At 41.4% G+C, this 14,464-nt stretch overlaps 1 protein-coding gene across 1 annotated transcript in view; it reads left to right on the top strand.

Annotated features, from left to right (window-relative positions):
* Positions 1 to 2,500: 2,500 nt before the first annotated feature.
* Positions 2,501 to 14,464, top strand: part of CD99L2 (CD99 molecule like 2) — a 179,734-nt gene continuing 167,770 nt past the window's right edge. Inside the window, exons 1-2 of the mRNA XM_044682789.1 lie at positions 2,501 to 2,566; positions 3,215 to 3,578. Of these exons, the coding sequence (XP_044538724.1) occupies positions 2,501 to 2,566; positions 3,215 to 3,578 (430 nt within the window). The remainder of the gene's footprint in view (positions 2,567 to 3,214; positions 3,579 to 14,464) is intronic.

Below are 14,464 nucleotides of genomic sequence, written 5' to 3'. Positions count from 1 at the left end.
CAGCCCATCCCATTGGGAAAGCATCAAGACAAAAAAGCAAATTTTGCCCTAGCTGGGTGACACACAGTCCTTCAGAGGAAGACTAGGTGTTCCGCATTTCAATTTTGGAGCCAAAGGAATCATTTTCATGATAATGAGGCCTTGAACAAAAGTCCTGACTCTATCTCTTACAGCAAGCATTTTTTATGTGTCTGCTATTTGCCAGGTCCTGGGCCAGTTGCCGAGTAAACAAAGTCGAAAATGAAATAGCTCCTGCCCTCAAGAAGCTTATATTTAAATGGAATGGGGAAGGTGGCAAATGACATGCTTATAGATAAATACCAAAAGTGTGTAAAATAAATAGTCATTTGGGCTGCCATTGAGCACTAAAAATGATGGTGGAGGGATGGGGAATGATTTGAAAAGGCCTATCTTAAACATTTGAGCTTAGCTTTGAAAAAAGAGGGGTTTCCAGAGGTGGAGGTGAGAGGGGATTGGCCAAGGTAAGGTGGGAGAGGGGATGTAGTAAGTATATGGAGAATTGCATGAAGCATGGTTTGGCTGGAATGTAGAATGAGGGAGGGGCGTAACTGGAAATTAGTCTGGAAAGATAGGTCAGAACCAGATCACAAAGGGCTTGAAATGTCAAATAGAAGAGTTTGTACTTTACCTTAGAAACAACTGGAAATAAATACTGAAGTTTCTTGAGCAGGGTCATGACATAATTAGACATGTTTTAGTAATATACAATACTTGGGTAGTTAGATCTTCAGACACAGCTATATTTTTGCCTATGTCTTCTTTTTTTAAAATTTTATTAATTTATTTTTTTAAGAGTCCTCACCTTCCATTTTGGAGTCAATACTGTGTATTGGCTCCAAGGCAGAAGAGTGGTAAAGGTAGGCAATGAGGGTCAAGTGACTAGCCCAGGGTCACACAGCTGGGAAGTATCTGAGGCCAGATTTGAACCTAGGACCTCCTGTCTCTAGGCCTGGCTCTCAATTCACTGAGCTACCCAGCTGCCCCTTGCCCATTTCTTCCAGTTGTGTGTTTTTAAGAAAACATATTATTGCTATATTGTATGGAACTAATGATCACAGAAATGTTAGTTTCCAACTCACTCACTTTTTGAAAAAAACTATCTTCTTTCTCTTTTTCCCTCTTCTTGCTGTTGAATGCTATACTGCCTTTTTTTTTTTAAACCCTTAACTTCTGTGTATTGGCTCCTAGGTGGAAGAGTGGTGAGGGTGGGCAATGGGGGTCAAGTGACTTACCCAGGGTCACACAGCTGGGAAGTATCTGAGGCCGGATTTGAACCTAGGACCTCCAGTCTCGAGGCCTGTATCTCAATCCACTGAGCTACCCAGCTGCCCCCGAATGCTATACTGTTAATGGTGGAAGAAACCTTAAAAAGAATCTACTGTAATCCTTATTTTGTAGATATGAAAACTGAGGCACACAGAGAGGAAGCAATTTGGCCAAGGTCACACAGCTAGCTGGTGAAAGAGGCAGAACTAAAATCCAGGCTAGTGTACTTTTATCCTCCCATTCCTCCTGCCATCCCACAGGGGCCAATAACCATGAGAGAGAATGAAATGCCAAAGAGAAAATCAAGATTAGGAAATTAGTGTATTGGATCAATGGTGGTGGTATAGTCAGCAATGAAGAAGTCAGAAGGATAAGCAAGCTTATTTTGGAACACATTGTGCCAATAGGAGAGGTTGAGACGTGTAGGCAACTGGGGGAATTGGTTTTGGAATTTAGAAGTGAAGTAAGGACTGGAGATAGAAATTAGAGGGTCACCTGCAGATAGGTGGTAATTTAAGCAACTAGGATATAAATGAAATTGGCCAGGGTCAGCTGAGAGAAGGACCCACTGGGAAGACAGGCATGTTAATTTGCTACTGCTGTAGTTGTGAAATGGTCAGAATATTCTAAAAAACAATTTGGAATGATGCAAGAATTGTTCCTACCCTTTAACCCAGAGATCCCATTTCTGAGACTTTATATTTAGCTGGTTATAGACAACAGGAAAAGACCAATAGGTACAAAAAATGCTCATAGGAAAACAGTTTATGATAAAACAGAAAAGAAAATATTGGTCCAAAGACTGAGGGATGGTTGGGCAAATTGGGATATAGGAATGTAAGGGTATATTGTTGTGCCATAAGGAATGAAGAATTTTAGATGAACATGGAGAGACTTATAAGAAGGGATGGGGGAGGGAAGGAAGCTGAGCCAAAAAACAGTCTTCACAATGACCTTAGCCATGTAAACAAAGTCAAAGGGACCAGACAAGGAAACTCTGACCAATTACACTAGTGGATATTACACTGTCAAAGTTAAAGGACCCAGCCCTACTTTCTGTAAACAAAGGATACTTTCTCTAGAGGAAAATGTATCTTAATTATATTTATTTTTGTGTTTGAAAAGGGCAAACTGTAGCTAAAACAAAATATATAGATACATTTTAAGAAAAAGAAAGGAAAAGCAAGGACTGAGTCTATGGAGCATCTATGCAATGATTGGTTGGCAAGAAGATGAGGGAGTCAGCCATCTGAACTGGAAGGAGCGATTAGAGGTGGGAGTAAGACAGGAGAATGTGATGTCATTGAAGATGAGAAAGGAAGGAGTACCTAGCAGGAGTCTGTGGCCAAAGGTGGGATGGCCTAGAAAGGGTCCAGAGAAGGAGAGACCTGTAATATTTGTAGGTAGTTGGGAAGAAGCCTCTCTGGCCCTCACTCAGCTTTCTCATCTGTAAAATAAAGGAGCTGAAACAGGCAACAACTCAGGATTCACCAAGATGAAAGGTGCAGAGGTCCATTTATGTTTAACTACAGGAAAAACTTTCTAGCAATTTAGAGCTGTCCCAAAGTGCAACGGGCTGATGCTTGGGGAGGCGGAGGGTGATACAAGAAGGCTGCTGCCCTCTTCCCCTAGTCCAGCCCTCTAGGGCCCCAAGAGGCTGGGAGGAGGGCGCCCCAGATGGAGAGAGACAAAGACAGCACCACCTCCCCTTCCTCTTTCTTTCCTTCTTCCTCCTCCCCCCCATCCCCGGCTCCACCCTAGACTTTCTGCGGCAGCAAAGTCAGACTGCGGGGTCGGGCGCCGCCCACCGCCTTCTTTTCCAATCACGGCCGCCCCGGCCCCAGCTCCAGCTTCTGCCCACTCGCTGCCACGCTGCGGCGCCAGCCCAACCTCTTAGAAGTCTTCTCTGCTGCATTCCTTTCCCCAGTCTTGGGAGTCCGCGCCCCTCCCTCTCCTGGCCCGCTCCGCCTCGTGCCACCCACTCTCGAGGCCTGCCCCGCCCCGTGGAAGGCTCCGGCCGCGCGCCGCTTGTGCGTTTGAGGCGGTGCGTGCGCGTTCTCGGGCGACGACTGGTTCGGCTGGGAACCCCCAGCCGCCCCTGCTGCCGCCGCCCGTACCTCCCCCGCTTTGGGAGTGGACTCTCCTCGCTCTCCTGAGTCCTAGCGCGCCTCTCGTCCCCTCGGGCCCCCTCCTCCGACCACCCCTCGCCACTTGCTCTCCCGCCATGCTCTCGGGAGGCTCCGCATGCTGGCTAGCCCTGGCTCTCACCTCGGCGCTTCTGCTACATGGAGGTAAGGCAGCCTGGCGGCCGGATCGGGGGATGGGAGGAGAGGGGGAAGAGAATGGTGGGGGAGAGAGAGAGAGAGAGAGAGAGAGAGAGAGAGAGAGAGAGAGAATGTGAGGCTCCCCCTCCCCCAGCCGCCCTGCCTGAGCTACGTCGGCTTCGCAGGTGGGAGCCGGGAGGGTACTGGGTGGGGGGAGGGGAAGGTTCGGGGCAGCTGGGACATTTCGGGAGAGCTTCCTTTCCCAACTGCAAATATTCCTACTAAGCCCAAGCCAAGGCTCTGATCGAGGGCCGGTCGGTCCCAAGACAGAGAAGGTTAGCCAGGAGGGAGGGAGGGAAGGAATGGGTTAGATCGTTCTAGCCTCGGAGGTTGGCGGCCCGGCGTTGAGTGTGAATTCGCACCTGGGCGATTGCGGGGAGGGAGGGGACTAGGAGCCGCCTTAGCCTGACCCTTGAAAGTTTGCCTTGAGTGGGATGCTCAGGACTTCTGTCCGCCTCCTAAAAGTTTTTCGAGCTCTACCACGCTATCCTGCTAGCAGGCCTGAATGCACTGGAAGGGGCTGGGAGCTTGGAAGCCTTGCTTTGAGCATCATGGTCTTTCTCAGCTGAAGAGGAATGACCTGCTCTCTATGAAAGCAGATGGTGTTGCTAATGAGTAGTTGGGGGCACTTGTCTCAGCAGAATCTGGTACCGTACAGCCGATGCCCTAGTGACTAAACTGTGCTCTTGTCCTGGAGCTAAAGCCTTGTCGGTTCTCTTTCGTGCTACATAGGTGCGAGTTGGGGCGTTGCGTTGAGAGGGGAGACACTGGCATGAAAGATATTGGAGACTGGATGAACAGAGGGGAACCCCAGCTTTTTTCTGCCCAATCAGCCTTCCACATTTTGAATACATGCATTCTATAGAAGAAGAGGCTGATGACTTGTGATTAACAAATCCTAAACTGGCTTTCACAAGTATATGGCTTAAACTGTTAAGTTTGGGAGGTAGAGAACCGGGCACTTTCCATATGGGTCTCTTTGGCCAGTTGCCAGAAGAGGTTCATGGGTTTAGAGATGGAAATGACCTTAGAGGTCATCTGGTTCAACCTCATCATTTTAATGATGAAGAAACTAAGGCCCAGAGAAGTGATTTCCCCAAGGTCACATTGGTAGGTAGTAAGAGGCATAGCAAAGGCTTCAGATCTAGATTCTCTGACTCCATATAGATCCTCTTTCTGCCTCTGCAGAAAAAATACAAGTAATCATTTCTTACTCTTTTTTTTTTTTAAACCCTTATTTTCTTAGTAACAACTTTTAAGATGGAAGGGCAAGAGGGGGCAGCTGGGTAGCTCAGTGGATTGAGAGTCAGGCCTAGAGATGGGAGGTCCTAGGTTCAAATTTGACCTCAGACACTTCCCAGCTGTGTGACCCTGGGCAAGTCACTTGACCCCCATTGCCCACCCTTACCACTCTTCCACCTAGGAGCCAATACACAGAAGTTAAGGGTTTAAAAAAAAAGAAAAAAAAAGATGGAAGGCAAGGACTAGGCAAAAGAAGTTATAGGACTTGCCCAGGGTCACATGGCTAAGAAATTGTCTGAGGCCATATTTGTTTGTCTTTTTTGTTATTGTTGGTTTTTCCTATTATTTTTTGTTTAACTTTAATTCCTTCCCCCTCCCCCCCTCTTTTAACACTGTATTTTTATTTCTTTTGCCCTGAGAAAATACATTAAATTTTTTTTCTTATATGTGAGACAGATTTCTCACTCCTTGCATATGTAAATATCCATACTTGGTATCTCTGTTATTCTCTGAGGCCATATTTGAGCCCAGGTTCAAAATCTCCCTGAAGATCAACTTTTCAGGCCTGTTCTATTCACTGTGCCACCTCCATGCCCACTATTTGTTGCCTTTTTACTCAGTGTGGGAATCACAGTTTTCCTGATTGTAGGCCATGATATAAAGTCTATCAGAGTGGTTTTAGGTAAATAAAAGATAAATTGATGATTTGTATGTGTGTACAGATATGCAGAGACTGCAGTTTCTGGTTTGAAAACCAGGCTTTGCTAAGTTCTTTTGGGCTCAATGAAGTCACATATTAGAAGCTAAAGAATTCCTATTGGCTGTTTTAAAACTTGGACTCTCTCCAAACTGCTCAATTGTAATAAACAAAGCTTAATAAATACTTGTTGGGTCAAATGATCTTGAAGTTTTTGACTAGCTCTGTGGATCTGGAATCAGATTTGTGAACTTGAATTGTAATTGGCTTAACTTGGCAAAGACCTCAGCCTACCCTGAACATTATCCAGAGGTCTGTGTTATTTTGCCTTAGAGGAATTTCATGTCTCCATCTAATTTTCAGAGGAAGTGAAGATGAGAAATTTCAATAGGACTCAGTTTTCAAGTGATCCCTGAAGTCAGTCACAAAGAGTAGCTATGAAGGATTTGAAATCCTCTCAGTGTATAGAAACTAGGCTTTAGGTTCTTAAGACTTCAAAGGGGAGGAAAAAACCATTCCTTTTTTGGTCTATAATTATGGATAGTAATTATCAATTCACTGTGTTATATTAGTTATGGAAATCCTCTAAGGACAGATTTCCAAGGCCCTATGTGGGCCCTGAGCAAACCCAGGGACAGGTTATAGGTAGGATTCTAGAAGCTATAGTATGGATGTAGAATGCAATCCCTGCGTCCTTTATTGCATGTTTTGCAGGAATGAAGGGTTTTTTTTAATGGAGATATCTGGAAAGCTGAGGATTTACAATCTTTTTTTAAGGTCTAAATTTTTAACTCCTTGGAGTAGACATTTCTAAAATGTATGCCACACTCCTTTGCTTTCTTAGAGTATGCATATTTCAATACTTTAAAAGTATATAATCAATTCTAAATATTGTTTTCAAAACTGCCTTGCTTAGGAGCAGCTAGGTGACTCAGTGGATAGGGAGGCAGGCTCAGTGATGTGTGGTCTTGGGTTCAAATAGTGGTCTCAGTAATTTCCTAGCTGTGTGACTCTCGGGAAGTCACTTAACCTCAATTGCCTAGTCCTTACTGTTATTCTGCCTTGAAACCTATATTCAGTATAGATTCTAAGGTAAGGGTCTTAAAAAAAAAACAAATTGGCCTGCCTATTTGTGCTTCTTTCTGAACTTCCTTCTGTCCTCATCTGTGCATTAAAAAAAAATATGGTATAACTAGTGGAATTACTTGTCAGTTCTGGGAGCAGGGGGGAAGAAAAGGGGGAATGAAAATTAATCATGTAAACATGGAAAAATATTTTTTAAAATAAAAATAGAATAATTGGAGAAAAACTAGTGAAAATAAAAGTATATATTTTTATCCCCCGCAAAAAACTAAAAAACGGTATAAGAGCCCTTTTTGGGGCATCACTATTGCTAGCACTCCATCTCACCCCCTCCCCCCTCAATTAAAAACTTAAAAAAAAACAACTTTGCAAGATTTAAGCATAGTTAAACAAAATGAATCTATATAGTACCCATGTCTCTGTGTGGCTCTGTACTTCCCTGTCAGTAGGTGGGTAATATGTTTCATCATTAGTCTTCTGGAGGCATGGTTGGTCATGGATCAGCGTTTTTAAGTCTTTCAAAGTTGTTTTTACTTCCAGTGCTGCTCTCCTTTACATATGGGCTTTTTTGCCTCTATGCCTTAGTTCAGAAGTGTCAAACATTCCAACCAGGTGAAAATGTATTTGGGAAATATTTAACAAAATAAGACTAAAATAGATCATAGAGAATGTTAATATGTGGTTTTCTAAGTCAATATATAGTCCATAGGGATCTTTATGTCCAGTTTAATGGTCTCCTTTTCTATTTGAGTTTGACAACACTGCCTTAATCTATTTTCCATGCCTGAAATGTTCTACCTTCCCTTTTTCCTCTTACCTGTCCTTCAAAAATCTGCTCACATTCCACCTTCTCCATGTCTTCTCTGATGACTAGTCAAATATGCCTTTTCCTGCCTTAGTTGGGCTGCAGCATTTTGTTTGTGCTTCCTTTATATATCATTTTGAATTGTAGCTATTTTATGTGTGATATCTCCTCTGCTCTAATGTATTCGACAGAAGGGCTATTTACCTTTGTGTTTCTCCCTAATGTGTGGCAGGTGCTTCTTAAATCTTGGTACTTAATGCTTGTGGAAGAGGATTCTTTCCTAGTCTAAGCTCTTGTCACTTTTGTCTTGGATTTCATACTCTTGGCTTTGCAAACCAGGGAACTGAACAATTCACAAATTTGATATATTAATATAGTGACTGGAAGGCTTATGATTTGTAAGTCATCTTTAGCATTGAAGGAACTTTTTTTAGTTGGGGGAAGGGGCACCATGGCCACCCTATACTACTGCCTTTTGGGGTAAAAAAAATAATTGATCCTCTGGTCACTGATCTTCCAGTGTTGGACCACTGCCTTGGTCCTTGCACAACAGAGGATATTGGATGTTGATTAAAATGGTTTTTAAAAATTGATATGAGAAAAAATAATGGTGACAGAAAATGTATATGACAGTCTTTTCCTGTCTCCAGCCTGCCTCGTTGCTGAATGGAGGCACATGTGCTTCATTATCTGTCTTTTAAGACCAAAATTAGCTAGTAGGACTATTCAGAGTAAGACTTTTTTTATGTTCTTTTCATTTACCTTACTAGAATCATAATGTTATTGTTTCGGTTCTAGTTGTACTTTATATCAGTAGTTCAGACAAATCTTGCCATGTTTCTCTTAGTTTACTTTGATTAAGCATCAGCTGTGAGCCAGGCATTGTGTTAGGTTTTAGGGAATTTTTTTTTCTTGGACCTATAATTTCATAGAGAGGTCTTGCTGGGGGATTTTCCCTACCAATGCAGATTGGCACATTCATGAAACTTAAAGTGTTGGAGAGTTTTCTGGGGACACTGAGAGGTCATGATTTGCCTACTTCTCAGCATACTATGCCATGCTGTGTCTCTGGGCTCTGAGTTTTTAAAGATAAAGAAGAAAAGTTCTTGATCTCAAAGAACTTACATTCTACTTGGGGGGATAGGTGGGAATATATGTACATATACAAAATACATGCAAAATAAATGCACATTTAATTAGAGATGGGTAGTAACACTGACTACCAAAAGAATCAGGGAAACCTCTGTAGGAAATGGTGCTTGAGTTCCTCTTTGAAGGGAGTTATTGAGTTCCAAAAGGTGAAGGGAAGGAAAGAGTTAAATTTCTAGCATTGGCCACTGTCATGGAAGCAGGGGATTGAATCACATGTACAGGACCCAAATAGACGGAAGCATAGAGTTCTTGGGGAGAATAATTTTATCAACCTGGAAAGATAGTCTGGAGCCAAATTGTGAAGGGCTTAAAATGTTCGAGAAGGGAGTTTCTGTTTTCTTCTAGTTGCTGGTAGAGGGGAGCCATTAGAACGTTTTGAGTAGAAAAAATAACCTGTTTAGACACATGCTTTAGGAATCTCAATTTGGCAGCCATGTGGCAGCCTTTGAAAAGGGAAAATATTGGATGCAGAGGGAGCAGTTAAATGATTTAAATTATATAAATAGGTAAGTGAGGGGTGATGAACCACTTGAATTGGGGTGGTTGGTTTTGTGAGTGTAGAAAAGTGGTTGGATTTGACACATGCTAAGGTAGAATCAAGAGAATTGGTATTGTGATATTGGTGGGGCTTAGTGAGAATAGAGTGCTACCCCCCACTCAATATTTTCTTTGACTATATTTCATGTTTCCTCATATATACCCATGTTATTTTTTCCCAGTAGAGTGTAGCTTCTTTAGGGTAGGGATTAATTGTTTTTTTTTTATCTGTCTCTCTAAGCACATAGGTACTTAATGTTTCTTGAATGAATGAAGAGTATTCTGCCCTGTAAAGTGTAAAAATTATGGTTGGACTGAATATAAGAGAGGATGGTCGCCAGGAATTGATTACCCAATTCCAAATGATTTTTTTAGCAATTTATAAAATATAGGAAGAGTGAAAGTAGGGATGAGAGAGACACACACAGACAGACAGGACCCACATACACAGACTTTTGGTGATTAAATCTAAAAATGGGCAGGGTAGAGTTAATCCCATCTTCACAGCCCTCAACAGAAATAGAGAATTGGGAGTGGGGGGCTAGGTTTAGAGGGAAAGATAATTTGATCTGTTTTGGACATGTGGAGTCTGAAATGCTTATGGGACATTTAAGTAGAGCTATTTTATTCAGCAGGAAGTTGGAGATACGGGACTGGAACTCAGGAGAGAGAGAGGCTAGATGTAGAGATCTGGGCATTCTCTACAAATGCCTTATATTCCTTATTTCTTATATACATAGAGTACAATTTGTTCAGCCATTTCCCAACGAATTTGTACCCACCTGTATCCCCCTCCCTCCCCGCCCAACTCCAGTTCTTATATATATATATATATATATATATATATTTTTTTTTTTCTCTGATCTCTTGAGTTGAATCTAACCTTTTTTCTTATACCTCGTGGGGCTGTGGAGGTATATATAGCTATCTTCCCTACCCTTAAATGGCTCTGCTCTGAAGTTCTGTCATCTTTTTTTGTTTGACTTTGCTCCTTTGCTTTCACCTCTTGGTTCTCTGGACTGAGAAATCTGATTGAGCAAGTCCTGCCACATCTCTGGGTCTCATTTCTTCATTTGCACAATGAAGAGGTTGGATTGAGATATCATCTAAGATCCCTTCCTGATCTTAATTTTATTCTATATAATATAATTTATTATTATTTCTCTCTCTCTATATATATATATATCTATATAATTCTATTCTATAATAAGGATTGTTCAAAGAGTGTATACAGGAGAACATCTTACACAGAAACAGTAATATTGTATGATGATCAACTCTCAAAAACTTGGTAACTTACAACTATACAATGAGCTGGGAGAGTTCTGAAGGACTTATGATAAAGAATGTTCTCCACTTCCAGAGAAAGAACTTTTGGAGTCAGACACAGATCAAAGCTGACTGTTTGTCACTTTAGCTTATTTACAGTTTTATTTTGGGGTTTTGGTTTTTTATGAATATTCTCTTATAGAAATGACCTCTATGGAATTATGCATGATAATACATCTGTAATCCAGATCAAATTGCTTACTATCTCTGAGAGGCGTGAGGGAAGGGAAGAGAGAAGGGAGGAAGACAGTTTGGATCTTATAATCTTGGGACATGTATGTTGAAAATTGTGATTATGTGTAATTGGGAAAATAAAATATCTTTGAGTAAAAGAAAAAAGAAAGTGTGTAAAAAGTGAAAACAGGTTCTGAGCCAGGACCTGAGGCTTTTTTAGACAAGCAAAATACCTGGGATTTAGTGTTTGAACTCCTTGTTAGCTGGTCAGGAACTTTTTTCTCACTTATTTGTTCATTGATTTTTATCAGGTTTCCAGATCAGCAGAGAAGGGAGGATGGCACATGAGGTAACCTATTGGCTCTTTCCCAGCTCTGGTTTCCTTCCTTCCTCCCTTCCTTCCTTCCTTCCTCCCTCCCTCCCTCCCAAGGGTTAGGAGAGCAGAATCTTCAGGCTGAGCAACAATTTCTGTGCCTTGAGGTAGCATTGTATAGTGGAAAGTGTACTGACCTTGGAGTCAGGTGATCTGGCTTTGATTCTTAGCTAAAACCATCCTAGCTCTGTGACCAGGCCAAGTAGTAACCTCTCTGAGCCCTAATGTCCACATCTGTCCATTCTTTGTCTCACCTACTTTACTTGATTATTGGGAGGAAAGTGCTTTTTAGGTCTTAAAGTTCTACAGAAATGTGAGCTGGCGAATACTCGATTCATTTTGCATTGTGGGGTTGGTTGGTACATGCATTAATGTGTTTGGGTCACCTGTTATGTTATCCCAAAGACACAATTCCATTTTCAGGAAATGTACATTCTAAAGAGACGAACCAGCATGAGTCTTTGGCATCTCTCAGTAGCTTTAGTTTGAATTACTTTTCTAAATTATAGGCTCCATCTCTCTATGAAAAGAATAATTCTAATTTAAAATTGACTAGGATGCAAGTAATATCAAGTCCCAGCTAAGGACTCATTATCATGATCATTCTTGGTAGGGTGGAATAAGAGACTAGAGTTTGGGTTTCAGAGTAGTAATTTTGCTGACTAGCTGTTTCATCAAAATGCTTGTGAGGATCAAACTGCACTAGCTCCCAGCTGGCATTTATATAGCAACTTAAGACTTTTATTTTTTATATTTATGCTATTTTGATTGCTTTTAAAGTGCTTTCCTCACAGCAACTCTATGATGTAGGTAGTATAAGTAGTAATACTGATATTTTACAGGGAGGAAAACTAAAACTAAGAGGCTTACATTATTTGGGGCCTGGTGATGTGGTTTGTGTTGGTTTTCTGATTAATTTCATTGCTCTCCTTTACACAGGTTCATAGCTATAGATCTGGAAGGGACCTTAATGGTCATCTAATCCACCCTTCCAGGACAGCGAGGTGGTGTAGAGGATAGAGTGTCAGGCCTGATGTAAGAAAGCCTCCTCTTCCTCAGTTCAAATCTGGCCTCAGATTTTTACTAGCTGTGTGACCCTGGGCAAGTCATGTAACCCTGTTTGCCTCATCTGTAAAATGATCTTTTAACAAGAAAACCCCAAATGGGTCATGAAGAGTCAGGCAGTAAGTCCAACCTTCTCATTTAACAAATAGGAAGTTAGGGCTCAGAGAGACTAAATGACTTACCCTAAGACAATACAGTCAGTATGGGGCAGAGCTAGGATTCATCGTGGTTGGGAAAATACTTTGGCTATAGCAATAGAAGAGATATTTTTAAATTAATGTACTCATTCTCTGTTGTACTTGATTATCATAATACCTCCCAAACTGGCCTGCTGACTTCTAGTTTAGCCCTTATCTAATTTAGCCTTCTCTTTCTCAAATGGGTCTATGATCTAATATGTTTAGGCATTCCCTCTAGCTATCCATGCCTGCTCATTCTGTGTGACACTCCTCCATGCCCTCCTGAAAGTTTGTCACAGGAGTGTTACATGCTGTGCTTGAGATCTTCCTCCTCTTTTCCCAAATCATGAGGCTATCAGAGTACTCTGGCTGTCCACCTGTCATCCTTCACCTTTTCATTGTGATCAGCTCATCATCTCTTTTTGTCATACAGTTCCTTGATGACATCATTTACTCTTGTTCTTTAGAATTAATTGTTAGATATATGTTGCTGTTTACTCACCTAATAGATATTTTTCTTTTGCCCTTTATATGAAACTTCATCTTGAATTCCCTGGAGACAAAAGCATTCCATGTCTCACTGCCCTAGAGCATGACCAGTAAAATATTTGTATTGAAAAGATGGACCTTTGCTGTTATGGGAAACTTGGGATTGGTAAAAATGCTCTGCAATTTCCTGGAAGTGGTTACAGAGCCTCCTGGAAGAGATCTGCAAGGTTTTGGGTTTGGTGCGATCAATACAATGTCATCTCTAAACAGGAGCATCTGGAGGAATTCACCATCCGCAGGGAATCCTTCCTTGACCTGGATTCTGCAACGGAGCTCCTTCATCATAGTGGCAAATAATTTTGGTGAGCATACATTTCCCTGTTTTATGACCTGAGCGATGTTTAGTTTCAGAGGATTATTGGTCAGGGGTGTTACACTTTCCCCATGTATCCTGAATAATCTTGATATATGGACAGGGAAACATCTTATGTTAAAGGAGTCTATAAGCTGGATGTTTTGTTGTATGGAGTCGAATGCTTTTTTGCAATAAACACAAGAATGTCTTTTTATTCTCTACATCTTTCAGTCAATTATGGTCTACTGTTGAATACCACTTGAAAAACCTACTTTTTCCTCTACTAATACCCTCATTGAGGATGTCTTCAGTTTATGTAAAGGTGACCCTAAAAGATTTTGTGGACGTGGGAGGGTAGGCAAACAGGTTGGTAGTTATCGATGCTTTCTTGATCATTCTTTCTTAGTATTAATAAGGTATAAGCCTTTACTATCTTCCTCTTCTTCAGATAACTTGCATATTGGTCCCTTAGTGCTCTCACAATTGCATGATCTCTTTGTATACTTGATCTAATCCAGTTTCTTTCATCTTTGATCTTCTTAGTATTGTTTCATTTTCCTCTGTATGTACCCCAGGGACTGGTCTACAAGGTGTTTAGGAAAAACTAGTACTTCTGGTGTGAGGGCTTGCCGCCCATCCTCTTTTGGTGTCTACCTTTGACCCAGCTTTAGAAGCTGTAGCATTCACAGTGGCCACACTGCAGTAAACCATCTCAGCAGATGGACTAAATCAGGTTGAGGAGAACTGAGAGGTCCCAAACTGGTCGCTGAGTTAGGGGGATGTCTATCCCGTATGTGAAGACTTCTCCAGGTGGAAGGAGAGGATGGAAATAATTTATTCCAACAGCCATGAAGGCGGCGAAAGTAGGCACTGTGGAATACTTAAGAGTTTGCTCATTGAGGAAGCCAAGGTCATCTTGCATCATAAGCCATCCTGACTTTTATCTTGCATTGGACTTGGATGACTATGGAAGAGAGAGTGAAGTTGACAACATTGTTCAACTGTGCCTCACTCAAATTCAATTTATATGGGAATCAAAAGACACCAGGGATGTCATTTTGATCCTCTTTCAGCATGAAGGCACCAACCAACCCCACTCAGGAGACTGTGACAATAAACTTCTTGAACTAACTTTTTAAATATCTTTTCTATTTTTCTTTTCTCTGTAGTCTTCTTTCCTCGAATGCCCTGTTGATTATGACTTTGCTTAGTTGGAGTTCTTGCCAAAACTTTCTTTATACTGGTTTTACCCTTTACTATTTCTTTTGTGCTATGATAAAATACCATTTGTAATTATCTACCATCGTTGTAAGATTTTTCAGATGTTTATATTCTAATATGTTATTGCTTTTGGGTAGCCATCTCGCCACTTG

The sequence above is a fragment of the Gracilinanus agilis genome, chromosome X (genome assembly GCF_016433145.1).
Source record: "Gracilinanus agilis isolate LMUSP501 chromosome X, AgileGrace, whole genome shotgun sequence".
Lineage (NCBI taxonomy): Eukaryota > Metazoa > Chordata > Mammalia > Didelphimorphia > Didelphidae > Gracilinanus > Gracilinanus agilis.
The sequence above is the reverse complement of the archived record's forward strand: the minus strand, read 5'-3'. Positions and strand labels throughout refer to the sequence as shown.